General features: G+C 37.5%; 1 protein-coding gene and 1 long non-coding RNA gene across 2 annotated transcripts in view; one reads left to right on the top strand and one right to left on the bottom strand.

Moving 5' to 3' along the window:
* Positions 1–813, top strand: part of ASH1L (ASH1 like histone lysine methyltransferase) — a 128,522-nt gene extending 127,709 nt beyond the window's left edge. Inside the window, exon 26 of the mRNA XM_074262220.1 lies at positions 66–813. Within this exon, the coding sequence (XP_074118321.1) occupies positions 66–157 (92 nt within the window). The 3' untranslated portion in view covers positions 158–813. The remainder of the gene's footprint in view (positions 1–65) is intronic.
* A 22,157-nt stretch (positions 814–22,970) lies between these two features.
* LOC141541367 (uncharacterized) lies at positions 22,971–26,426 on the bottom strand. Its single transcript, XR_012481763.1, has 3 exons — positions 26,218–26,426; positions 23,648–23,776; positions 22,971–23,359 (listed from the first exon to the last, which is right to left on the bottom strand). It is a non-coding gene; the product is annotated as an uncharacterized LOC141541367 (long non-coding RNA).
* Positions 26,427–27,314: the final 888 nt, after the last annotated feature.

Raw genomic sequence — 27,314 nt, 5'->3', positions numbered from 1 at the left:
TGGAGGAAGAAAGATCTTTGGAAATAATGTCAGCACCTGACTGAGTTCCATGGCTCTCTTTTTAGCCATCGATGTGACATACTTGCTGGAGGAAGGATCAGGAAGAAAGCTTCGAAGACGTACTCTGCTTATCCCAGAGAGCAGTTTCCGAAAGTGATCATTGGAAGCCAGACCTCAAGCTGCTGGGACCCATTGCCAGTCAACCCAACTTTCTGACCCAGCTTCCACTTGAGTGTATTCAGGGATAAGAAGAGGACCCTCCAGGCAGGGGATTAGGGCCATGAAGCTGACATTAGGTACTGAATGGAGAAGATGAAAAGGGAGAGCTGTCCAAGACAGTCTAGTGTAATTTATTTTCCTCTCCACATCCCCATCCAGAGGAGGACTAATGGAGGGTTAGAACAAGGGAATGGTTGCACATTTGAGCCTATTGGCACTTTTGCAGTACCTTCCCTTAGACTTATATTTTCTTATAACTTTCTCTAACCTTATGGGCACTGCCAGGGGGTATCCCTGACTCAAAATCCAGCCGTCCTTATACTCCTAGAGCTCCCACAGAAAAGACATAGCAGCCAGGGTTTCCTCCTAGCTACAAAAAAAAAGTTTCTCTCCCCTCTAACCCCAGCTAGTTCAAAATAAAATATAAGTTGACAGTCTAAGCACTTGTAACTACCAACCACCTCCCTACCCCTTACTCTTGACTTGTAATAAATACCCTACCCACCCATGGGGTCTTGGTATAAAGAGAGAGCCACCAAGGGATCAAGGAAGAGGTGGCTCCATCAAGTGTAATTATAATTGTTTTGCCCTTTATTCCTACAGACTATTTTTTTTCCTAAAGGGAAGGCCAGGTCCCGCCAGCACACGTACTGTTTGTTTTGATGCGCTGTGGTTCTTGTGTGTCTGCTGTGCTGTGCGAATGGATATCCGTTTAAAAAAAAGGAAAAAAAAATGAAAAAAACTCTAATCCTCCCCCATGTCACTACATGAAATGTCAAGCAGTATTCACCTTCCAGAGTATTTGTTGTGAGCTGTAGATTATCAACTGAAAACACTACTCTTGTGTTCTTAACTGTACAGTCAAATTATCCATCTCTTAAAGAGACAGTGTATTTCTCTGCTCTCATTCACATTTCTATTTCCCTTTATCATCCTGATTGTCTAAGATGAAGTTGGTTTAGGGGTTCACCACCCACGCACCTCTCTTTCTTCCCATTTTCCTTCTGGCCAAGGGTTACTAGAATACACTTGTCTCTTTAAAAAAAAAAAATTTTTTTTTTAAGCTTTGCTTTGTTGTCCTCTCAAGACGTACATATTCATATACGTTTTAGATGTTCTTATAAGAAAAAAAAAGACCGTTTTTAAATGTGCCAAGTTGTATATATACATATATATATATACATATATATATATATATCTGCTGCGTGATTGGTAAGCAATACAATAGTTAACTTGTCCCTATTCCTTTTTTTAAATATTGGACCAATGCAGTCCTAATTGTATATTTCCCCCTTATAATGATGATTCTCTCTCTCTCTCTCTCTCTCTCTCTCTCTCTCTCTCTCTCTCTCTCTCTCTCTCTCTCTCTCTCTCTCTCTCTTCTCTCTCTCTGTCTGTCTGTCTCTTCTTCTTCTTCTTCTTTCTTTTTCTCTCTAATTCCTTTAGGTAGACCATTGACTTTCCTCTCCTCCCCATTCCATTGAATCCTTTTTTCTCCTTTCCATGTCAATCTTGAAGAAAAAAATAAAACAAAAGATACAGGGGGATACAGAAATCCCCCTCAAGCAGAGAAAAAGCAGAATAAATATTTTATTAAAAAAAAAAAAAGAGAGAAATAAGAAAATAGTTTGGAGTATTTTCTTACTGTAGAGAAGCACTGTACATTACTAAGAGACCTGGGTATAAAATACTCACGTGTGGAGTTGGAAAAATCGCATGTCCAAGCCCATTTGGGTGGTTTCTTTTGGTTTTCGTTGTTGGGGGTGGGGGGATGTTGGGGAGGGATAGTAGGGGAATTTCGGGGGTCTCCTTTTAGTCAAAAGCAGGAAAGTGACAAGAAAGAGAAAATAAAATTAATTGTCTCCTTTATGGTGTTAAACACTTAAAAAAAAAAAAAACACAAAAGAAAAAAAAAAAACTTTGTAAAATGCAAAACAGAAGCAAAAGACACTACGCTCTGTCATTTTATCTTTCTTTTGTTGAAAGACTAAAAACCGAAACGTTTTTTAGACAATCAAATGTTAGGTAAGTGCAAAAACTTGTTTTTTCTTACTGGTGTAGAAATTAATGCCTTTTTTTATTTTTCGGTTATTTTATAATAACGGAAATAAAAAGAACCCCCAACTGTTGGGTGGGTTTTGGTGTTTGAAACACGGGGCGAAGCACTACATTACTGCAAATAGATACGGATTTAGTCTGCATGTTTGTAGGCTGTGTGATTGCTGAAAATATAAATGCTGCTAATATATTTCCTTTTTACAAAAGCATATCTAAATAGATGATTGTTTTGATGTTAATCTTTGTAAATTATGTATTACCAATTTTAACATTGGATGTAATTGCATAAAAAGCTTGCATCTCAATCCTTGAAAGTCTAGTATTAAATGGAAAACTTTTCCTAACTGTGGAGTGGTGAGCTTTCCATTTTTTTTTCTCTTTTCCCTTCTGTCTGTCACCAAAGAAGGTGGGAAGGGATTTCTAATTTCTAATCCAGCTCAGAACCTGTGTACCTCTTACCTTCCCCCCAACTTGGGGGGAGGAGAACCTGTCAATGTAAAAGACCAGAAATATGAAAATTTTCTAGATTCCCCCCATGCACACTTCTACTTCTGCTACTATGAGAAAATGTTCATATGAATGACAACTTTTGGAATAGATATGGGATAACAGCCCAGAAAAGACCTCTGAAGCCATAAAAAACTTGACCTCTAGAGACTTTTGTTAAGTAAGATTACAATTATGCCCAGGCTAGTCATAGAACTGGTGCTTAAATAATATATGTTTCTCTTTATTTCATTGATTCATCTCAATGAATGTTTTCCTCCGAAGATCTATATAAATGTGGCTGCTGTTAAAGTCTAGTCATAAGAATGCTGAATCCAAAAGGTTCAAATCTTACTACTTTTTGTTAGAATTTAAGCAAGTTATAGAGTTCCCTGATTTTCACACCACTAAGAGAACTTTAGATCTTTAGCTTGACACAATCAGGATTTTCTTAGCAGTAGAGGAAACAAGGCAAATTACTTCAGATCATCAAGGAAAAAGGACTGGTAGGAGAAGAGAAAGTGATAGGCACCCTGAGAGAAAAACAGTGAATTCTTAAAATTTGGTAGTTGAGGAAAAAACAGCTTGCCATCATTGAATGTTAGCTTTGGGAGGGGCTTCAGAGACTATCTAATCCACTAGTTACCTAAATAGGAATCTTCCCCATTATAATTATTCCTTCAATGGTGGCCCATTCCATTTTTAGATCATTAGATCTGAATTTCAAACCAACTTCTTTGCTACTCCCATATAGAGAATAATTGTAATATATAAGTCCCATTCCAGTTTAGAAAGAAGTATTAGAAAAATATTCATTTAGACTTTAGATAAGAGAAATAAATTTGCTGATACAGTCAAATATGGGGAAGAGGGTCTGATTTTAGAAGAATAAAAGCACCAAATCCCAATAACTGATTTTATACCCTGGACTTTTATGAAAGCAGTCTTTTAGAAGTCCAGCAAAATTATGTATGATGCCATGGCTTTTAGTCCCTAAAAAGAAAGCAGTAATAGAGATAGGAGGCTATCAAAAATCTGCTGATAAATAATTCAACTTCTTTTCATTGAGTTCAGATTTATATATATTTTATATACACACATATATATGTGTGTGTGTGTCTGTGTATATATATATATAATTTTTTTTAATCTGTCAACAAGCATTTATTGAATGTACCAGGCACAGAGAGGCAGAAACATATATTTAAAAAGGAGCTAGATCCTGTAAAAATGGCATCTGAAGGGCTAAACTCCAGAATGGACTTAGTAAAAAATGTTAACAAAAGGAGAACATTATTTTAAGTCAACTTGGAATAAGAAGATAATAGGGAGAGAAATGCCTTGCTTGGAATAGACAGTTTAACATTAACAGATGTTTGCTTCCACCCTTTTTATCAAAGATCTTCAAACCAGAAAATATAAAACAAATATGGTTGAAGGAATTGAAGAGGGAGGCTTATTAGCTGCCTTTCAAGCCTCCTGCTCTAGATGAACTAACTAGACAAAAGTTCATGAACTGCAAATGTGATCATTATGTTAATAGCAGCTAATGATCTTTGAGGAACAGTGGATGCTGAAAAACAGCTAATAAGTAAATGCCCCATTGGAAAATATTTCAAATGAGGAAAGAGGGAACAGATCCCAGAAACAAATAAGTAAAGTTGATGTCAATCCCCCGCAAAATTATAGATTTATAAACAGAAAACTGACTTATGGGAGCCAGATTTCATTCACTTGAAAACAAATTATACAGACAAAATCCATTAACTTTTTTTAAGGCTATAAATTTCATACTTTTTCCAGTGCAGTGCCATCAGGGCAAAATATTTTTAAATGCTATTTTCCCATATGACAAAAGGCTGATTTCAATTATCTTTTACATTGTGAGAACTTAATACATATTTGTTGCACTTAAATGTATATGACTCTAAATGAATGTTCCCTCCAAATGTTAGATTAATCCATCCATGCCTTTCCATCCTTTGGAATTGACTAATCTCCCCATTAAAGTTCATCCTTGGGGGTAGTGCTAGAGGTCTTCCTCATTTCCTCTTGACATTAGAATAACACTAGTGGGAAACTGTCATTATCTGTCATCCCACTTTGTCACATGGCCAGCTTAACTCTTACTATCATACATTTGTTTCCTGGTGATGAGTTGGTTATGTGGTACAGCTTGTTCAGCACTAGCTGTATGATGAGTGAAACTCTATTCTTTGGAGACCATTGTGTTTTCTCTGTGTAGCTGTTTAAAGATTCATATATAATATGTAACTCAGAAGAGATCTTAAGAGATTATCTAATCCTAAACTCCTAATTTCCAGATGCATAAACAGAGAAAAGTAACTTGCCCAAAGTAACTAACTCAGTAAGTGGTGGGGCTACAGCTTGATCCGTGATCTCTTCATCACCATAAATTATCTTTTTTTTTTTAATTCATAAAAATCTATTTTTTCTCTTCAACTACCATCCCCCACCCCCCAAAAGAAAAGGAAAACCTTTGTTAACATGCATAGAAAAGCAAAATAAATGGACATATTGATTACATCCGAAAAAAGTCTCATTCTACTATTATCCTGAAGTCACACCACTCTGACCCAGGTGGAAAGGGACTCCAAGTCTCTTGGAAATCAGAGGGTTATGTCCAGTTTCAGGCCAGAGATGAGGTCACAGCTCTGATCTGAGTTTTGATTGTCCCATGTACTAGAAGTCCTGGCCAGCTGGACAAGAGCTCTAACTCAAGCCCTGGAACCACCAAGTAGCAGCAGCTGGCCAGCTGACAACACCTGATCTCTCCAGATTCCAAGCAGGCTTGTGCCTTCACATTCCTGGAGATGTGGGAACCATAGTTGTGGAAACACTGCTTCAGACAATATCCAGCTTGTACCTTCAGCAGTCTCCAGTGGACCAGAGCTGATGGGAAATTATTGCCAAGAAGTAACTTCATGCAGAGCCAAGCACCAGGGTTCAGACAGAGCTTCAGTTCTGCCCTCACGCTCCTCTTCCCTCAGTTGTCTTTTTTTAAGGCTGTTAATCTCATACTTTTTCCAGTGCAGATGAGTTGTCTTAAAAATGGAAACCATTTCTCAGTTGTCTTCCAGGTTACTGCTGGATTGGCATCATTTCACTTATATTGTAAGTTGGAAGTTCTAGTAAAGGTTTAGAAATAAGTCTCTTTCCTCCCCTACCCTACAATGATTCCCTTAGCAAACGCCTTTGAAAATTCCAGAGTAAGTTGCCCACCCAGACTGTTGAGACCCCAGGAGACTGATCCTTCCTTGGATTCTCCTTGAAGATTTCCCTCTGCATACATTCATATTCTCTAGCACCTGTCAAGACAGACCAACAAGGGTGCCAAGTATGGGAATGGCATCAGTATGTGGCCAAAAGTGTTGGAAAAAGCCTTAAAAGGAAAGGTGAAGCATAAAATAAAATAAATGGAAGTGATGGATAGGTGGAAAGGCCTAGCACAGAAGAGATGAAGTAGAAAAAATGAACAATTTCCAATACATAAAATGTTAAAGCTTGCACCTGCATAAAAAATAAGTGGTACAATGATGCTAGGAGTGCTGGGCTTGTAGTTAGGGAGATCCTGAGTTCAATTTTTTTTAGTTTATTTGTTTTCAACATTTATTTTTATAAGATCTTGGTTTCCACTTTTTATAATGCCCTCCTCTCAAGATAGAGAGCAATCTGATGTGGGTTATACATGTACAATTAATATTAAACATTTCCATATTTTACATATTGTAAAAGACAACAAAAGCAAAAACACATGAAAAAGAAATAACAAAAGGGAAAATAGTATGCTCCAATCTGTATTCAGATTCATAGTTTAGTGGATGTAGATAGCATTTTCAATCATGAGTCTTTTGGAATTGTCTTAGATCACTATATGGCTGTGAAGAACAAAGTCTTATCAGAGTTGATCATCTGTATAATGTCCCTATTGCTATGTATAATGTTCTGGTTCTGCTCACTTTGCTCAGCATCAGTTCTTGTCTCTCCAGATTTTTCTGAAATCCACCTGCTCATCATATAACACAACAGTTTTCCATAGTCATCTACCACAATTTGTCTAGCCATTCCCCAATTGGGGAATTTCCAATTCTTTGCCACCTCAAAGAGAGCTGCTACAAATTTTTTTTGTATATATGGGTCCCTTTCCAGTTTTTATGTTCTTTCTAGGATTGAGACCTAGTAGTGGTATTGCTAGATCAAAGGGCATGCAGAGTTTTATAGCCCTTTGGACAGAGTTCCAAATTATTCTCCAGCAACTCTACTAATAGTACATCAATGTTCCAATTTTTCCACGTCCTCTCTTAACATTTATCGTTTTTCCCTTTTCTCCCATATTAGTCAATCTCATAGATCTGAGGTGGTATCTCAGAATTGTTTAATTTACATTTCTCTAGTCAATAGTAATTTAAAGCATTTTTTCATATGATTAAATGGCTTAAATTTCTTCATCTAAAAACTGCCTCTTCATATCCTTTGACTATTTATCAATTAAGGAATGACTTGCATTCTTAAAAATCAAAAGTCAAAAATTAAAAGTCAGTTCTCTATATATTTGAAAAATGAGACCATCAGAAATACTGTAAAAATTGTTTCTCAGCTCTCTGCTTTCCTTCTAATCTTGGTCGTATTGGCTTTGTGCAAAAACTTTTAAATTTAATGTAATCAAGATTATCTATCTTGCATTTCATAATGTTCACTATTTCATTTGGTCATAATAAGTTTTTCCTTTCTCTACAGATATGACAGATATTCCTTGCTCTCCTAACTTGCTTTATGGTATTCTTTATGTATACATCATGTACCCATTTTGGTCTTAACTTAGTATTCAATGTGAGATGTCAGTCAGTACTAGTTTCTTGCTTATTATTTTCCAATTTCCCCAGAAGCTGAAGTCTTTGGTTTATCAAACACTTGATTCCTATAGTTATTATCTACTGTGTCTTATGTACCTAACCTATTTCACTGATCCCCCACTCTTATTTCTTTAATGATTACCACTTTATAATATAGTTTTAGATTTGGTATGACTAAGCCCTCTTCCTTTGCATTTTTTTCATTACTTCTTTTTATTCTTGAACTTTTGTTCTTCCAGATTGTTATAGCAACAATTATTTTTCTAGCTCTACAAAATAATTTTTCACAGTTTGATTGACATGGCACTGAATAAGTAGCTTAATTTAGATGGAATTGTCATGTTTATTATATTAGCTCAGCCTACCATGAGCAATTGATATTTTTCCAGTTATTTAAATCTGACTTGTGTAAAAAGTGTTTTGTAATTGTGCTCATGTAGTCTCTGGGTTTGTCTTGACAGGTTGACTCCCAAATACTTTATATTGCCTACAATTATTTTAAATGAAATTCTCTGTTCATATCCTTTGACCATTTATCAATTGGAGAATTGTTTGATTTCTTATAAATTAGGGTCAGTTCTCTATATATTTTGGAAATGAGACCTTTATCAGAACCTTTAACTGTAAAAATATTTTCCCAATTTGTTACTTCCCTTCTAATCTTATTTGCATTAGTATTGTTTTAGAAACGTTTTAGTTTGATGTAATCAAAATTTTCTATTTTGTGATCAATAATGATCTCTAGTTCTCCTTTGGTCATAAATTCCTTCCTCCTCTACAGGTCTGAGAGATAGACTATCCTCTGTTCCTCTAATCTATTTATGATCTCATTAAAAGGTTCCTTTTTTGCCACTTTTTTCCACTTTGCCAGACATCTAATTTTTTGGCTCTAAGCCTTTATCTTTGACCTTTTGGAATATTCTATCCCAAGTTCAACTCTTCCTTAGATACATAGAAGCCAAACCTTATGTGATTCTGCCTGTCTCTTTGGTACTTGAAGTCTTTTTTTTTTTTTTTTTCTGGTTATTTATATTATTTTTCTTTAATCTAGACATTATGGATTTGAGGAATGATGTTTGTAAGAGTTTTCATTTTGGGGTTTTATTTCCTATCATGACTATTGGATTCTTTCTATTTTCACTTTGTGTACCAATTCTCAGAGATCTAACCAGTTTTTATTCTTATTTTCATCAAATACGATTTGTAGGCTTTTGATGGTGGTCAAGGTTTTGAGTTAATCCAGTGATTCTTGAGCAGTGGATAGAGTATATGGCCTAGACTCAGGAAAATTTATCTTACCAAGTTCAAATCTGGCCTCAGACACTTACTGTGTGACTCTGGACAAGTTCTTTAACCCTGATTGCCTTAGTTTCCTTATCTATAAAATGAAGTAGAGAAGGAATTGGCAAATAATTCCAGTACCTTTGCTACTTTTGCAAGTGGAGTCACAGAGTCAGACACAGCTGGAAAACTACAACAAAATGATTTTTACATTATCCCTCATTGGCATATGTTTTAGGCTAGTTGTTCTTAATTCGAGATACTTTATATTTTCTTCTTTTTTTCACTTTTTTACTTTTGTTCCATTGCTTCTTGTTGACTTGTGCAATTATTTCTTTTCTGACTCATTCTAATTTTCAAGAAATATTTTTACTTGAGTAAGATCTTAAAACTTTTTCTCTTGAAATTATTTTTACTTTGTCCTCTGTTTCTAAGAAACCTGGACAGTTATCATGTTTTTTGAAATACAATGTTTTGGAATATGATATCCAGGTTGAGGGAGAAGGGAGCAATGCTGCCTATGATTGTCAGATAGTCCACTATTTCTAAGATTATCTCTCCTTTACCTGTTTTCCAAGTCAGTTATTTTTGAGAATGTGCATCTCATATTTTCTTGTTTTTTAAATTTTGCTTTAATATTTTTTGTTGTCTCAGAGTTGTTTTGTCTCATTCTTTGTATCAAGAGTTCTATTCTTGTATAAGCTTTATCCCATCTATTCTAAACTATTAATTCTTCTTGCCATAATTTCCCCCCAATTGTTGTTTCCTTTAATTGTTGTTTTATATCTTTTGTTTCATTCAGTACTCTCCTGTTTTTGTGTCCAGTCTTTATTTTTCTCTGAAGTTCCATTTGAATTGTCCCCTAGAGTGGCTTGGATGAAAGCTGCCCTTGTCTGGCTCTGTGTCATATCGAATCTGGGTCTCCATGGCCAACCTATTTTGGGCAATACTCTGGCCCTATCTCCTGCTTTGAAATATTTACATGCCCTTCCACCTGCCTAGGCTTGTCTGTGCTCAGAATTTACACAGGAATCTAGCCTTTTCTTTGCCATCCAGGAATGGATGTAGGAATTTGTAACACATTGCCTTTAGTGTTCTTTATGATTGTTTCTTCTGTCATGTTTTTCTTTACTAGGATATCTCTGATGGAACTAAGCTCTAGTCCTAGTAGGCCTAGTAGTTTAATTCCTTTGCATACTGCCTTTATGTTTAAATCCAGTTCCTACTTGCTGGTACCTTGCCTATGTAACCTCCGTTCCAGCGGACACTGATGAATTCATAGTAGCTAAATTCCAAGTTTTTATCTTTTAGGTTCCTATATAATATCCCTCCCACATTTTCAGCTTTCCCTCCTCGAAATCAGAATAAATGGGATTAGCTTGTTAGAGAAAGTCATGACCCCTAATATTCAGAATGAGTCCATTTATATTTGGATGTTGCTTGTAACGTGCTCTCCTGGCAGTTACAATTACTAGTCTGTCCTAGACCCACCAGAGTACCTTTGACCACTGTCCTTTGCAGTGTGAACTCTACCCGGCTCGCCTCCTCTGAGGCCTTCAAAGGTCTCTGGTCACAATCTCTTGAATCTATAGCTTAATAACCGGTAGCGCACTCAAGAACAACCACGTGTAATCTTAAAAGCCTTTATTATACCTACTCACATAATGCCCTGACTGATGCCCTGACTTGTTGGTTCCCGAGTGAACACCTGGTCAGAAGACCCACGTGTTCACTACCAAAATCCTTACCTCTTTTGGCTACCCATCTCGGCTTGGCCACCCAGGCTAGGGAGCCAGGCTGAAGAACGCCAGGTTAAAGAGAGTGACTGCTGCCTGCAGTGGGCTTACATAGGGCCTGTGAGGTCACACACACAGCCAATCAGCAAGAGAGTCGCCCATTACGAAGCTATCTCAAAATGGACAGGATCCCACCTACAAGGCAGTCCTAATATCCACAGAAATTACTTCCGGGCCTCAATGATGCGCTGTGGCGCAGCCCATTTAAAGGGCCCTTACAGTTGCTGATATGGAAATTTGTTTTGCCTGACTGTATTTATTATAAGGATTTTGTTTTAAATTTTTTCCCCCCACAATAGTGAGGATGGGAAAGAAGAGAAACTAAATGTTTATTAATAGAGAAAATATTTCTTTTAAAGACATGTCTGTGAGTCACAGGGTCAGGCAAAACTCCTTAGTATTTAAAGAGGGGAATGCTAGGCTAGGAGATTTTTGTCCAAACAGCAGGCATCTCTATTATATTAGTTATCTTCAACTTGGCCTTCATGTGCAAAGTAATATTCTTTCTTCCCCTCTCCCCCCCTTCCCTCCTTCCCCCCTTCCCCCCTTCCCCCTTTTGAGGGTCACACAGCTAGGAAATGTTAAGTGTCTGAAGTCAGATTTGAACTTGGGTCCTCCTGACTTCAGGATAGGTGCCCAACCACTGCGCCACCTAGCTGCCTCTACATGTACTTTTGATCCCATCTCTTCCCATCTTTTCCAGTAGATTACCCCTGCTCTTATACATATCAAATATATCTATTTCTGTCTCTTTCTGCATGCCTCTATTTGTCCTCATACTCTCCTCCTTCTCTCTTGCCTCTCTCTGTCTCTCTCCCCCCTCCCTATTCTGTCTTTTTCTCATTTTCATTCTCTCGCTATCTACTTATTTTTACCCTGCTGCACACAAATATGCCCATCATGAAAATACCCTTACTCAACTCATTCATCCCCTTAAGCTGTCATTCTGTATCTTTTCTCTCCTTTCAAGTCAAACTCCCTAGATAAAGCTTCCTAGAATCATTGCCTTCACTTCTCAGTCTTTTATTGCAGCTTCCTACTTTATCACTCAAGCAAAACCATCCTCTCCAAAGTTAGCAATATTTCTCAATTGCCAGATATGATGACCTTTTTTCAAATTTCAAACATCCATCTCTGTCTGCAACATTTGATTCTGTTAGCCACCTTCCAGTTCTTTTACTTTCTCACCTCAGTTTTTGTGACACTACTCTCTTGGTTCTCCTAGACTATCTGATAGATAGTTCCAGTCTCCTTTACAAAATAATTACCCAAATCCTAGTCTCCTAACATTGGTCATCTCACAAGATGTCATTATAGGCCCAACACACTTCTCTTTCTACATTCTTTCACTTGGTGATCTCATTAACCCATTTGGGTTTAATTATCATCTCAATGCAGATGGACTTCCAGATCTATATATCCAGCTTTACTCAATTTCATAATGTTCAATCCCATATCACCAATTAGTTATGTATTTTTAATTAAAGCTTTTTATTTTCAAAACATAGGCAAAGATAATTTTCAACATTTAACCTTTCAAAACTAATCCAATATGTGTTAAACATGTGCAATTCTTCCATATATATTTCCACAATTATCTTGCTGCACAAGAAAAATCATCAAAAAGGAAAAAATGAGGGGAAAAAAAGACGAAAACAAGCAAACAATAAAAGAAATAAAAATACTATGTTGCAATCCCATTTCAGTGCCCACAGTTCTCTCTCGGGATATAGATGGCTCTGTCTATCACAAGTCTATTGGACTTGGCCTGAATTACCTCATTCTTAAAAAGAACCTAGTCCTGATCATCTATAATCTCTGCTCATTTCATTCAGCATCAGTTCATATAAATCTCTTTAGGCCTCTCTGAAATCATCCTGCTGATTGTTTCTTATAGAACAATAATATTCCATAACATTCATAGACCATAACTTATTCAGCCATTCCCTAACTGTTGGGCATCCACTCAGTTTCCAGTTCCTTACTACTACAAAAAGGTCTGTCACAAACATTTTTACACATGTGGGTCCTTTTCCCTTTTTTATGATCTCTCTGGGATACAGGCCCAATAGAAACACTACTGATGTTTTAAAGAATGTTCCCTTTGAGCATTGCTCTCCAGAATGGTTGGATCCATTCACAATTCCACCAGCAATATATCAGTGTCCCAGTTTTCCCACATCCCTTCCACCATTCATCTTTATCTTTTTCTGTCACTTAACTACAATTGCCTCACACACACAAAAAAAGAATATCACATTAACATGTCCAAAATAGAAGTTCAGTATGAATCAGAAGTTTGATATGATAGCCAATATGATCTAGAGCTACATTAAAAGAGCTATAGCTTCCTAAGATAAGATTCCCAATATTTTTGGTCAGACATCTAGACTTTTGTTTTCAGCTCTGGGCACCAATTTTATGGAGAATATTGATAAACTGAAGAACATACAAAGGAGGATAATCAGAATAGTGAAGGGCCTCAAGTCTGTGCCATATGATGAGGAAAGAAATGAACTGGATATTTTTCGCTTAGAGAAAACTCAATAGGAACACAACAGTTGTCTTCAAGGCTTGAAAGGCTTTCATCTGGAAGAAAAATAGACTTATTGTTTGGCTCCAAAGGGCAAAGTTGTAAAAAGTCAAGTTTCAGTATGATATAAAGCTTCATAATTAGAAGACCTCTCTGAAAATGGAAACAGTAGCCTCTAAAAGTTGTGGCATTCTTCCGCTTTAGTGGTCCTACTGATTAATTATATCTATTATATTCTAATAGAAAAAAAATACATTCCTATGTAAATTATGTACAATTATTTTATGTATGGGTTACTATGGGGACAAGAAAGATCAAAACACATACTCAGAAGAAGTCAAAACTTCTACATCCAAAGCCTCCAAGAAAAATAAGAATTGGTCTGAAGCCATAGAGGAATTCAAAAGGGATTTTTGAAAAAAATCTTTTGAAAGAAAGTTGAGAGTGGTGCAGAAGGATATACAAAAAGCTAATGAGAATACCTTAAAAAGCAAAATTGGTCAAATGGGAGAGGTACAAAAACTTACTGGGGAAAATAAATCCTTGAAAATTTGAATTGAACAAATGGAAGCAAATAACTTTATGAGACATTAAACAATAAAACCAAAAGAAAAAAAGGACAACTGTGAAATATATCATTGGGGAAAGAAAAAAAACTGACCTAGAAAATAGATCCAGAAGAGGTAATTTAAAAATTATTGATCTACCTGAAAACCATGATCAATATAAGAGCTAGACATCTTTCAAGAGATTATCAAGGAAAATTGTCCTAATATTCTAGAAACAGAAGGTAGAATAGAAATTGAAAGAATCTATCAATCACCTCCCAAAATGAAAACTCTTAAGAATATTATAGCCAAATTCCAGAACACCCAGATCAGGGAGAAACTATCACAAGCATCTAGAAAGAAACAAGGAGTATAGTGGAGCCACAGATAGGCTAATACAAGATTTATCAGCTTCTACATTAAAAGATTGATGGGTTTGGAATATAATATTCTGGACCGCATTAGAGCTAGAATTACAACCAAATAATCACCTAACTAGCAAAACTGAGTGAATTAGGGAATTCAGTGAAACAGAGTACTGAAGGTTCATGATGAAAAGACAAAAGCTGATTGGAAAATCTTATTTTTAAATACAGAATTCAGAAGAAGCATAAGGAGGTAATCAGGAAAGGGATATTATAAGGGACTAAGTAAGGTTTATCTGTTTACATTCCTACATAGAAGGATGATACTCATCAGAACTTTCTCATTATTATGGCAATTAAAAGGAGTACATATAGGCAGAGGGCCCAGTTTGAGGTGAATATGAAGAGATAATATCTAAAAAAATAAAATTAAGGGATGAGAGAGCAATGAATTGGGAAAATGGGAAAGGAAGAGGTTGAATGATATAAATTACCTGCCATAAAAGGGGTAGGAAAAAACTTTTACAACGAAGGGAAAGGGGAGTGAGTGAACCTTATCTTGGCAGAATTGACCAGAAGAGGAAATAACATTCACATTCAATATGGGTATAGAAATCTATCCTGCCTGAGAAGAGAATAGGGGAAGGAAGCAGAGTGACAGAAGAGAGGGCATTTGGGGGAGAGGAAGGTCAGTAACAAAACACTTTTGAGAAGGGTTAGAGTGAAAGGAGAAAGAAAAGAAACAGGACAAAGATCTAGTTAACAATAGTAATTGGGAAAAGAATTTTGAAGCAGTCTCTCTGAAGGCCTCATTTCTCAAATGTATAGGGAACAGAGTCAATTTTTTTTTAAAGCCATATCCCAATTGATAAAAGATCAAAAGATATGCACTATGCTCAAAAGACTATATATATTTTTTTTTTTTTTCTGAGACTGGGGTTAAGAGACTTGCCCAGGGTCACACAGCTAGATAGTGTTAAGTGTCTGAGACCACAGTTGAACTCGGGTCCTCCTGAATTCAGGGCTGGTGCTCTATCCACTGCGCCACCTAGCTGTGCACAACCTTGGACCTAACAATATCACTACTAGGGATAAATCCAAAAAAAAAAAAGAAAATTTAAAGCATCTATATGTATCAAAATGTAGCTTTCAGATAAAGAATTGGAAATTGAGAGGATGGCCATCAATTAGAGAATGACTGACTAAATTGTAGTCTATGATTATGATGGAATTTTAGTGTTCTGTGGAAAATGATGAGCAGGATGCTCTCAGAAGAAACCTAGAAAATCCTCCATGAATTCAAGCAAAGTAAAATGTGCTGTGTACAAAGTAATAGCAATAGCAGTGGGATGATCAGATGTGAAGGACTCTGCTACTCTCAGCAATACCGTGATCCAAGACTACTCTGAAGAACTAATGATGAAAAATGCCATTCATGCCCAGAGAAAGAACTGATTGTGTCCGAATACAGATTAAGGCATGCACTTTTTTTAAACTTTATTTTTCTTTACGTTTTTTGAGGGGAAGGAGGGATCTATGTTTTCTTTCACAACATAACTAATGGAAAGATTTTTCATAACTTCATATTGTCTTCTTAATGGGGTTGGAGCCAAGGAGGAAAGGAGAGAATCTGGAACTTTAAAATAAATGCAAAAAATTTACATGTAATGGGAAAAATGTTTAAATATATTTTTAAAATTTTATGAAAAAAAAAAAGAATATGCTTCAATCTACATTCAGTCTCCCTAGTTCTCTGTCCAGATAAAGATGGCATTTCCCATCCCAAGTCTGTTAGAATACAATTAAGAAGCCCTGTAGACCGCATGGCTGTGAGGGAATGGATTACTTCCCCGGCACTGTCATCTACACCAGGGACTTAATCTCAGGGACGACGTCACTACCCCTAACACTAAAATATTTGCTTAAGGCAAAAACCATGTGTCGGTACTCCGTGTAGAGCTGCAGAGATAAGGTATCAGAAACACTATCATCACCCTAAATCTGGATCCCCTCTGCCTCCGGCTCGTAGCGACAGAGGACTAACGGGAGGAGGACGGCCCACGCAGGCGACTCTCACCTTCACGCTGCAGGCCTTCCCGCTCCCGCTCCCATCGCGAACAGGTGCATTATGGGACACCGTTCCTCGGCCAATAGCGCCCTCCCTGATCCTTACTACTCTAAACTGCTGGAGCAGGGAGAAACGCAGACTCCTTCGCGGGACGCGTCCCCATCTCCCAGAGAAACGGCTCCCTCGTCCGGACCGTCACCGAGCTGCTCTAGCTGGCTTTCTGGGCAATGCGGACCAGCTCCGCCCCCACCTGGCCAGGAGTGGCTCCGCAGCCTCTGCATGGAGAGTTCGAAGCTGACCGCGCGGGACGGTCCCGCAAGTCACTTAGCCCCAGGGGCAGAATGCTGGAGAGGGAAATGGCTGACCGCCAGCGCGGTTTTCTCCCTAGAACCAGAGGGGGGCAGCAGAGGGCGGCAGGCATTTCTAAGAGGTTGCCTTTCTCTCAAGCTAACCAGTTGCAGCAAGACAAAGGTCGGCCACGGTCCGGAGCCTCGGCCTGCCTTTGGGCCACCAGCAGCCTCCCAAACACGAGAGCTAGAGCATGCTCTAACCCACCTCCTGGGGCCTCTGCTGCTGGGGGAACTCGGGGTTCTTTTCCCACGTCATCGCAATCCAGTCAGTGGCGCACATGTGTCAGTAAAACTCCGGACGTTTTCTGCTGGTCAGGAAGTGGAGTACTTTTTCTAGTCATCCACGTTCCCGGGTTTTGTGGTCCGTGTGTCTCTTTCACAACATGACCGTTATGGGGATGCTTTGCGTGACCACCTGAGTACGATCTATGCTGAAGTGCTTCCATTGTCAGTGAGGTGCGGTGGGGAGGGAGGAAAAAACGGCTCTAGAACTCAGAGAAAACGTTTAAGTGTGACAAATCGTGTGTGCATGTAACCGGGGGAATTAAATAGGACATTTTAAAAATGACTTCAAAAATCAACGGAGTAGTCAAGGTCTAAGTAGCAATATCAGGAATGCCAAAGTCCAGAAAGAGGGGACATTTGCAATGAGTGTTAGGAATAACAAAAAGTGGTCTTTTAAGTGATAGTGAAAGGCCAAGAATAGATCAAACAGGGGCAGCGAGTAGCAATATCAGGAATGCTAGCTGTGTGACCCTGGGCAAGTCACTTAACCCTAATTGCCTCAGAAAAAAAAACAAAAAACAAAAAAAACGAGAAAGAGAACATCAAACAATGAAACCACTACTTGAAATAAATTTCTGAAGGTTGAACCACTCGATTTTACTTTTGTAATTTTTTTCTAATTCATATATATATATATATATATATATATATATATATATATATATATATATATATTTTTTTTTTTTTTTTTTTTTTTTTTTTTGCTGAGGCAATTGGGTTTAAGTAACTTGCCCAGGGAGACACAGCTAGGAAGTTCTCTAACCACTGCGCCACCTAGCTACCCCTAATTGATATACTTTTATAATTGTTCCTGGAACAGCTTTCTTTGTTTTCCATACCCAGTGCTTACTGTATCACAAAACCTGGCTTAATAGATGTTTATTGATTGATTGAGCTTTTGTTCCTCCAGATGAATGTTTTCCCCTAGATTTTTAAAATAAACCTTTGACAGTTTGTTTGGTATAATGGAAGTCTGGCGATATGCGGTGCTTCAGATGACATCTCCATCTGGAGCACAAAAAATGCCACAGAGAAGGTGCAGAGAGCTGCTTCCCAGCAGGTCCCGACGGTGTGCACAGGAAGGGTTTTGGAGAGACGAACTGGAACATGGAGACGTGCTGTCTTTGACTCTGGATGGCTAACCACATGCTGAAGGGGAGGCTTTTTGAGTGGCTGCAGCTTCATTTAAAAAGATCTGCCAGCTCCATTCTCCTTCCCTTGATTTGTGGGAATGTGGTGACCTGAGAAGGCAGGCAGTGGAACCTCTGATCTCGTGAGTTTACCATCCCCCCAATGCCATATCGAAGCACCTGACACATAAAGGACATGCAGCATCTCTCAACATTCCAGTGTTCCCAAATTCAGGTGCAGTTAACAAAGCATTAATGCCTCAAAGAGCAAACCTTGGACCCAAGTCCAGAAATGCCATTTTGGGACAAGGACACGGTGGGACCAGTGCTGTAGAATTGAGCTAATCTTCAAGGCTACCCACCTTGTGTAAGGAAGAATGTGCCCCAAAGTATGTGAGGATGAAAAGTTTGGATGAGCTTTGTAAATACTAAAACAATGTTAAAAGGTTAAATGGAACGGGGAGTTCTGGTCACTAGCCACCAAACAAAAGATGGGAACACAGCTGGGTTGTCAGAGCTTTCCAGTGAGAAAGCTCCTTCACTGTTTGGCAAGTATTCTCACTTGTCTGCTTTCTCTGACCTCTATTGTTACTTACTTTGGATAAATGGATTTACTGGCTAAGTGTTCATCATGGAACTGGTAGGAAAGAGGCCAAACTTTGGATATAAACCTGGGGCTCCTTCTTCCCCTCAATAATGAAACAGTTATCAGGAGTTAGATGAAAGCTGAAAACCTCCTTTCCTAAGACTAAGACTATTTAAGGAAGCAGAAATAATTCTAGCCTAGTACATTCCTTTTCCTGAGGACAGAGTAGCCTCCAGTCCCAACCATCTGCTTTCCCTTTTATCAAGAATCAAAATCTCTTTAAAGAAGGGAGGAGGGAGAGAAGTGGCTACATATATCTCTTCTGCCTCTTTCACAATAACACCTCCATGCTACATGTGGACAATAGCTCTTCCAACATGAATTGATAATCTTTATACTTTTATCCCAATCTAGGTGAGGCAAGATACAATCTAGTCTGATTTCTAAGTCATTAAAAGAATGGAAACAATAGAGGTCTTAAACAAATCCATTTGCTTGTCTCTGAGAGGGGAGCTATAATTTATAGCAGACATACTACTCGGGCCCTGTAGCATGGGCTAATTCTGGCCCACCCAACTACCCTTCAGTCTGCCTTTGATACCATAAATTTTGCTTGTTTTCTCTATCACAAAGAATTATTTTGGTATGGAGTAGGATACAGGGATGCAGGGAGCAAAAGCTCAAGATGAATGAGAAGGTCCTTAGATAGGGGCAAGAAGAGGGCCCTGGACCTCAAAAAACTTAAACTTTGGAAGATACCACTCATCAAAAGCACAAAAAATGTATAAAAATGAAATATACAGAAAAAATGAAATGGTTATAAATAATCTGCAAAATCAAGCATTTATTACCAGTTTTTTTTTTTAAAAAAACTATATATTGGAAGGGATCTGGAATCACCTGAATTCCATTAAGTGAATATACCTAAATTAATCCAGTCAATTGTCCTGATTTATGTGGGGGGGGTTTTGACATTGGCAGAAGTGCAGTTTAATAGACAGGCCTATTCCCCCAAAATACTCCCCAGGACAGTCTAGACCAGACTTAGGCCTCCAAGTCTGTCTCCCAAGAGGGGTAGTAACTGAATCTAAGAATTCATTGGTACATCACTTCAAAGTTATGAAATCCCTCCTAATGACGCAGCATACCTGAAAATTCATGCCTGAATTTTCTTAACAATTAAATACATATATGATTATTCCTTCCACATTATAAGGACTAAGGGTATGGAAAATCATCCCCCCCCTCCCATGATAGAAAATCCACATAAAATTTTTTGGCCCTTCATACCAGAAAAGAAGTATCAATTATGGTATTAAGAGATAAAATAAATTAAGAGTATATAATGTACTATACATATAGTTTATGCATCTCTGAATTTCTCAACTTTTCCTTGCTGGCCTTCATGTGTTATACACTGCTTCTGCAAAACTCCCCAAAAAATTCCCATTTAATTTCTTATGCCAAACCAAGATATATTGAAACCACAGTGGGAAAAGTCATGATATGAAAAATTTGGAAGGAATAACTGTAGTTACCTAGAGCAAAGACATCAAACAACGTAGGGGAGGGAGGTGAGGAGGACTGACTGCAAGTGACACAGTGTGGCCCAAACCTGATTAAGACATTATTCCTATATGATTTTACTGTGTTAACCTATTAATGTAGAGAGAGCCCTTGGTTCTGCTCATTTCTTTTTTCATCGTTTCATGTAAATCTTTCCATGCCTTTCTAAAATCATTGAGCTCATCATTTCTTTCAGCACAAAAATATTCCATTACAAATATATACCACAATTTATTGAGCCATTCCCCAATTTTGGGGGATCCCTGAAATTTCTGGTTCTTTGACACTACAAAGATTTAACTGTTTGTAAATTTATTTCTATCTTATTTTTGCTATTTTCTTTCTCAGATTCTCTTTTTATCTTATCCCTGGAATCTTATACTTACTCTCTTACTCTCCATCCCACCCATCCATCCAAAAGTCCCTTTTCCATCATCACCTTCTACTTCCCCATATCCCAATCTTTATATCATTCTCCCTTCCCCATGTATTACCTCAGTTTTCTCATTCCTCTACTTGTTCAGAAGACTTTTATACCCTTCCAAATGTACATGTTGTTTCCTCTTCAATCCAAATAAAATTTCCAACATTACCAGCCCTTCAATCTGTATTACTTCTTCCTTTCATGCCCTATTTTTATAATATAATTGCTCCCTTTTACCTTTTCCTACAATTTCATTTTTTATTTTCATACACAACTTAGCCCTAACCTCTTTTCAAACTACTTTAGTAATGATGACTGTTTTAAGAATACTGATAACATTTATCTATATATGATTGACCTAAATAAGTGCCTTGATGAGTCTTTGGTGTTTTCTTTATATTTCTTCTGGATCTTTTATATTCAATTTTCCTTTGAGCCCTGTTCTTTTTGATACAAATACCCAGAAGTCTTTCAGTTTATCAAATGTACATTTTTTTCCATTCAGGATTATATTCAACTTTGCTGGCTAAGTTATTTTTGGATACAACCCCAGCTCTTTTGCTCTTTGGAATATGCTCCAAGATCTGTTGTCATTTAGATAGAAGCTGCTAGATCTTGTGAAATCCTGAGTGTATTTCCACAGTATTTAAATTGGTTTTTTTTTCTTTTTGCTTACAATATTTTCTCCTTAAGCTGATAGTTTTCAAAGTTGGCATTGACTTTCTTGTAAGTTTTCCTCTTAATGTCTCTTTCAGGTGGTGAACTGGAGATTTTTTTTCTATTTCTACTTGTATTCAAAACTTCAGAACAATTTTCCTTAATAATTTCTTGTAATATTGTATCCAGATTCTTTTTTTTAATCATAATCTTCAGGTAGTCTGACTATTCTTATATTGCCTCTCCTCAATCTCTTCTGATTAGTCATTTTTTTAATGAGATATTTCAGATTCACTTATATTTTTTCTAGCTTTATTATTTCTTGGTGTTTTATAATATCATTCAATTCTTCTTGCCCAATTCTAATTTTCAAGGAGTTATTTTCTTCCTTCAGATTTTGTATCACTTCTTCCAATGGGTTAACTTTCTTTTCATAATTTTCTTGGATTGGTTTTATTTTTTCTCTAATTTTCCTTAATCTCTCTTATTTGATTTTCAAATTCCTTTTTAAGTTCTTCTAAAAAGCTCTTTTAAGGCTTGTGATCATTTGATGTTACTCTTTGGGATAGGAGTGACATATTATCTGCCTTTGAATATTAACCCAGATCTTCTTTGATACCAAAGTACCTATTTATGGTTAAGGTCTTCTTCTGCTGCTTACTCGCCTTTATTTTTATTTTGTTTTCCTTTATTTTTAACAGCTTATTATTATAATTGCTCCCTATAGCACCACACTTTTGGGGCAGGTGTTTGCTCTTCCTTGCCCACAGTCACAGCATGCCCTCCAGAAACAGCAAGTGTCCTTCAGGCTTCCTCCACTCAGTCATCTACTACTGCTCCTTAGATGAAAGTTCATGAGGTAAAAATTCTTAAAATTTCATGGGGCTGTCTGCTTCTTTTTTTTTATTTTTTTATTTTTTTTATAATATTATCCCTTGTATTCATTTTTCCAAATTATCTCCCCCCTCCCTCTACTCCCTCCCCCCCATGACAGGCAATCCCATACATTTTACATGTGTTACAGTATAACCTAGATACAATACATGTGTGTAAATACCATTTTCTTGTTGCACAATAAGCATTAGATTCCGAAGGTACATGTAACCTGGGCAGACAGATATTAGTGCTAACAATTTACATTCACTTCTCAGTGTTTCTTCTCTGGGTGTAGCTACCTCTATCCATCATTGATCAACTGGAAGTGAGTTGGCTCTTCTTTATGTTGAAGATTTATACTTCCATCAGAATATATCCTCATACAGTGTTGTTGTTGAAGTATACAGTGATCTTCTGGTTCTGCTCATTTCACTCAGCATCAGTTGATGTAAGTCTCTCCAAGCCTCTCTGTATTCCTCCTGCTGGTCATTTCTTACAGAGCAATAATAACCTTCATATACCATAATTTACCCAACCATTCTCCAACTGATGGATATCCATTCATCTTCCAGTTTCTAGCTACAACAAAAAGAGCTGCCACAAACATTTTGGCACATATAGGACTCTTTCCGCTCTTTAGTATTTCTTTGGGATATAGGGCTGTCTGCTTCTTGACAAAGCTGCCTTAAGATAAACCTCAATTCAGTGGAGGCAGCCTGAAGGTGTCTGTCTTCCCTCAGACCAAACCTGAGTCCCTGGAGATCTGTCCTTTCCGAGGTCCCCCCCAGTTAACTTAGGAGGACAACTGCTCTACTGCTTCATTTTTGCCTCTCTACATTCACTTGGTGATGATTTGCTGTCTGTTTGTGGAGGAAATCTGGAGAGCTCGGAAATTTCTGATCTACTCTGCCATTGTCCCAGAATGCAAAAACCAGTTCCATAATGAACAATTATAATGTTTAATAAATAGCAAAGAAATCCGTGTATACAAATCAAAAAACCTCAGAAATTAGAGAAGTTACACAAAGGAAATACATACCAGACAAAACAGACTAAAAGAATTCTTCCATGGGAAAGAGGTAGCTCAACTCAACTGAGAGTTCCAGATCTCATCCAGTGGGAAACACCCCAAACTCTCTAGTGCAGCAAGCTGGGAATAGGAACATGATGGAGATTGTCAGCCCCTCTTGTATCTTCTCAGAGTCTTTTCCTTTGCCATCCTGAAGCAGAGTTGGTCTCTTCCATTTTCTTAACCATCTGAAGTAATTTGAAAAATGAAGGTCTCAAAGAATACTCAAAGAAGACTTAAGAGACTGACAGTCTTTCCCATTCTTGCCAAGTTCACCCTACCCTCATGTAGAGCAGGACATTCATTTCCAACAATGAAGAAAGAATCCTATACCAGTGGGCTTGGGGATTGGAGTTATATTTTTAAAAAGAAATACATAAACAGGCAATATGCAGCCTACAGTCCCTGTAGATATTTGAGGCTGACATCACTGATCTAGAACACTGAGTGCTTTTTATATATCTAGGGTCACTCACCCTGTCAAGCTGCGGGTCTTGAAACCCAAGTCTTCCTGGCTCCAAAACCAACTCTAGGCCACACTGTTGTTTCTCCTCATTTTTCCTGCTATTTATATGGATTCTTTGGCTTTTCATTACATACTTAATCTGAAATTATATATTAACATTTAATTAAAACATTTTCTTGCATAATTAGCTTTACCCATTCCAGCCCAGCAGAATTAAGAGCTATTCTTCAAATTCTACCTGTTATCTCCTGTGCATCTGTGCATCTCAAACCTGGAATGCTCCAAACTTATTAAAAGCCTACTTTTCTCTCAAATTTCTATTTAGGTCTTAGGTCTTCCCTGGTCCTGCTAGCTGTAAGTTTTCTTCCACCTTTATTTCTCTCTCTTTTTTTGACAAAAGGTTTATTTATTTAGGGGAGAGGATTTCAGATAAAATGAAGGGATACCAAAGCACCAGGAATGGTAAGTATAAAATAGAGTTGGGAGAACATATCGTTAGAAAAGGAAAAAGACAAGTTCCCTCAGTAGAACTCACAATTAACCAGGAGAAAGAAATACTCCATATCACCTCTATTTCTCTTGAGTTATTTATGTTTTGACTTTGAACTTGCTACAAACTACTCTGTATTATGCCTATTTGTGGGTGTGTCAAAACTTGTAAATTCCACAAGGCCAGAAATCATATGTATCTTTATCTTTGTCATACAATGTCTAATCAATAAGCATATATCAAGATCTTACTGTGCTAGATGCTGGAGATACTAATAAATATAAAGATGAGATAATCCTGGTTCTCAAAGAGCTTATATTTTTTCTTTTTTTAATTAAAGCCTTTCATTTTCAAAACATATGCATGGATAATTTTTCAACACTAACCCTTGCAAAATCTTGTGTTCCAATTCCCTCTTTCCCCCACCCCCTTCCCTAGAAGGTAAGTAATCTATGTTAAAGATAATAAAAATATATGCTAAATCCAATATAAATATATATATACATACTTATACAATTATCTTGCTGCACAAGAAAAATCAGATAAAAAAGGAAAAAAATGAGAAAGAAAACAAAATATAAGTGAACAACAACAAAAATAATGAGATGTTGTGATCCACCCTCAGTCCCATAGTCCTTTCTCTGGGTATAGATGGCTCTCTATCACAAGATCATTGGAACTGACCTGGATCATCTCATTGTTTTTGTTGTTATTGTTATTGTTTTGTGTTGGTTTTTTAATTATGTTGACAGTACATATGCATGGATAATTTTTCAACATTGTCCCTTGCAATCACTTCTGTTCCAACTTTTCCCTTCCCTCCCTTTACCCCCTCCCCTAGATGGCAGGCAATCTCATACATGTTAAACATGTTAAAGTATATCTTAAGTACAATATATATGTACAGTTCTCTTGTTGCAAAAAAAAAAAAAAAAAAAAAAAATCAGATTCAGAAAGGTGAAAATAGCCTGGGGAAAAAAAATGCAAGCAGTCTACATTCATTTCCCAGTATTCTTTCTCTGGGTGTAGCTGGTTCTGTTCATTACAGATCAATTGGAACTGAATTGGATCTTCTCATTGTTGAAGATATCCACTTCCATCAGAATACATCCTCATACAATATTGTTGTTGAAGTGTATAATGATCTCCTAATTCTGCTCATTTCACTCAGCATCAGTTCATGTAAGTCTCTCCAAGCCTCTCTGTATTCCTCTTGTTGGTCATTTCTTACAGAACAATAATATTCCATAATATCCATATACCATAATTTACCCAACCATTCTCAATTGATGGGCATCCATTCAGTTTCCAGTTTCTAGCCACTACAAAAAGGGCTGCCATAAACATTTTGGCACATAGAGGTCCCTTCCCCTTCCCCAGGCTTCTCTGAAATCATCCTGCTGGTCATTTCTTACAGAACAATAGTATTCCATAACATTCATATATTGTAACTTATTCAGCCGTTCTCCAACTGATGATTCAGTTTCCAGTTTCTTGCCACTACAAAAAGGCCTGCCACAAATATTTTTGCACATGTAGGTCCCTTTTCTAAAAAGCTTATATTCTACCTGGGAGCAGAGTGTAAAAGTTATTGCAGATAAATAAATACAGGCTATATACAAAATAAATTGTCTAAGAGGGATAAACAGGCCCAGATTGGAGACAGAGTAGATCAAAGCACCCCGGCTGATCAGTAATTGCTCAGAAATTTTTAGTCACATAAAGTTAAAATAGGGCTGTGTCTAACTTCTAACCTTTACACCCATTTCTGTTCTCTGGCACCAAGAAAAATGATTTGTAGTGGGGCTTGCAAATGAGGGAATCAGGAAAGACCTCTTGAAGGAGATGGCCCTTAAGCTGAATCTTGAAGGGGCCTAAGGCTCAAGAAGTGGAGGTCAGGATGGAGAGAATACCAGCCATGAGCCCCCCAGCTATGCAGTTATGGAGAAAGGAAAGGGAATGCTACGAATGGAGAATATCATTCAGGGCTGGAGCATTTAGTGCACAGGGAAAGGGAAGGTGGGAACCCATCTTGATAGAGAGATTGGAATCAGATTCTTAATTACCCCAAATGGTTTCATGCTGCTCACCTTGCATGTGCTGCATCCAGGATCACCAAAAGAACCAGAAGTATTGATCTCTGAAAGAATAAGAGGAGGAATGGAGGAACTATAAAAGGGCAAATGTGATCTACAATTTCAAAGAAAGGGAGAAGGTACCACCTGCAAACTATAGGTGGTGAGACTCCTTGTCTTAGTAAAATTCTCTACTAGAAGCTTGACTAGTCTCCAAAAATGGCACTGGCTGGGCCTGTCATGCAGAGCATTCCGTTCACCTCTATCAGTAAGGAAATAGTCCCATCCAGGTGGCCTTGGGATAGAAGTTAAAGGATAATTTGTTAGTTACCTGGAAAGAGTGTGATAGCAATTGCTACCAGTCAGTGTAACTTCCTCAAAAAGTCAAGCCAGACTGACCTCATTTGTTTTTCTGACAGGGTAGCTATGTTTGAACATCAAAGGGAGTGCAATTTGTTTCAATACATTGTATTTTAGCAAAGCATTTAATGAGGTCCCTCCTATTGTTCTTTTAGATAAGATGAAAAGATATGAGCCACTGTTATTTGGTGATTTTTTAACTGATTGAATGCTAATTCCCAAATATTCCTCATTAATGGTTCCATCCCAGCTTTTATTGCACTATCTAGGACGGGCGTGGCTTTGTGATGTTCAACATTTTTAAAAATGACTTGAATGAAGGCACACATAGTATACCTGTCTGTTATGTTCAATGATAAGCTCGGCATGGCAGCCAATTACCCCTGTAATCCTAGCTCTTGGGGAAGCTGAGGCTGGTAGATCTCTTGAGCTAAGAGTTCTGAGGGGCAGGGGGTCTATATCAAAAGGATTTAAAACTTATTAATGTTAAATTCAGTGATGGAGAGTCCCTGGATATGGGGAAGGGGTATTAAATTATCTAAGAGGAACAAACAGACCCAGATTGGTGACAGAGCAGATCAAAAGCACCCTGGTTGATCAGTAATTGTTCAGAAGTTTTTCATCACATAAAGAGAATAGAGTTATCTCTGACTTCTAGCCTTTACACCCATTTCTGCTCTTTGGCAGCAAGAAAAAACAGACCCGACCTCTTATTCATATGACAAACCTTTGAACAATTGAAGACAAGATAT

Source organism: Sminthopsis crassicaudata, chromosome 4 (genome assembly GCF_048593235.1).
Source record: "Sminthopsis crassicaudata isolate SCR6 chromosome 4, ASM4859323v1, whole genome shotgun sequence".
NCBI classification, from domain to species: domain Eukaryota; kingdom Metazoa; phylum Chordata; class Mammalia; order Dasyuromorphia; family Dasyuridae; genus Sminthopsis; species Sminthopsis crassicaudata.
The sequence above is the reverse complement of the archived record's forward strand: the minus strand, read 5'-3'. Positions and strand labels throughout refer to the sequence as shown.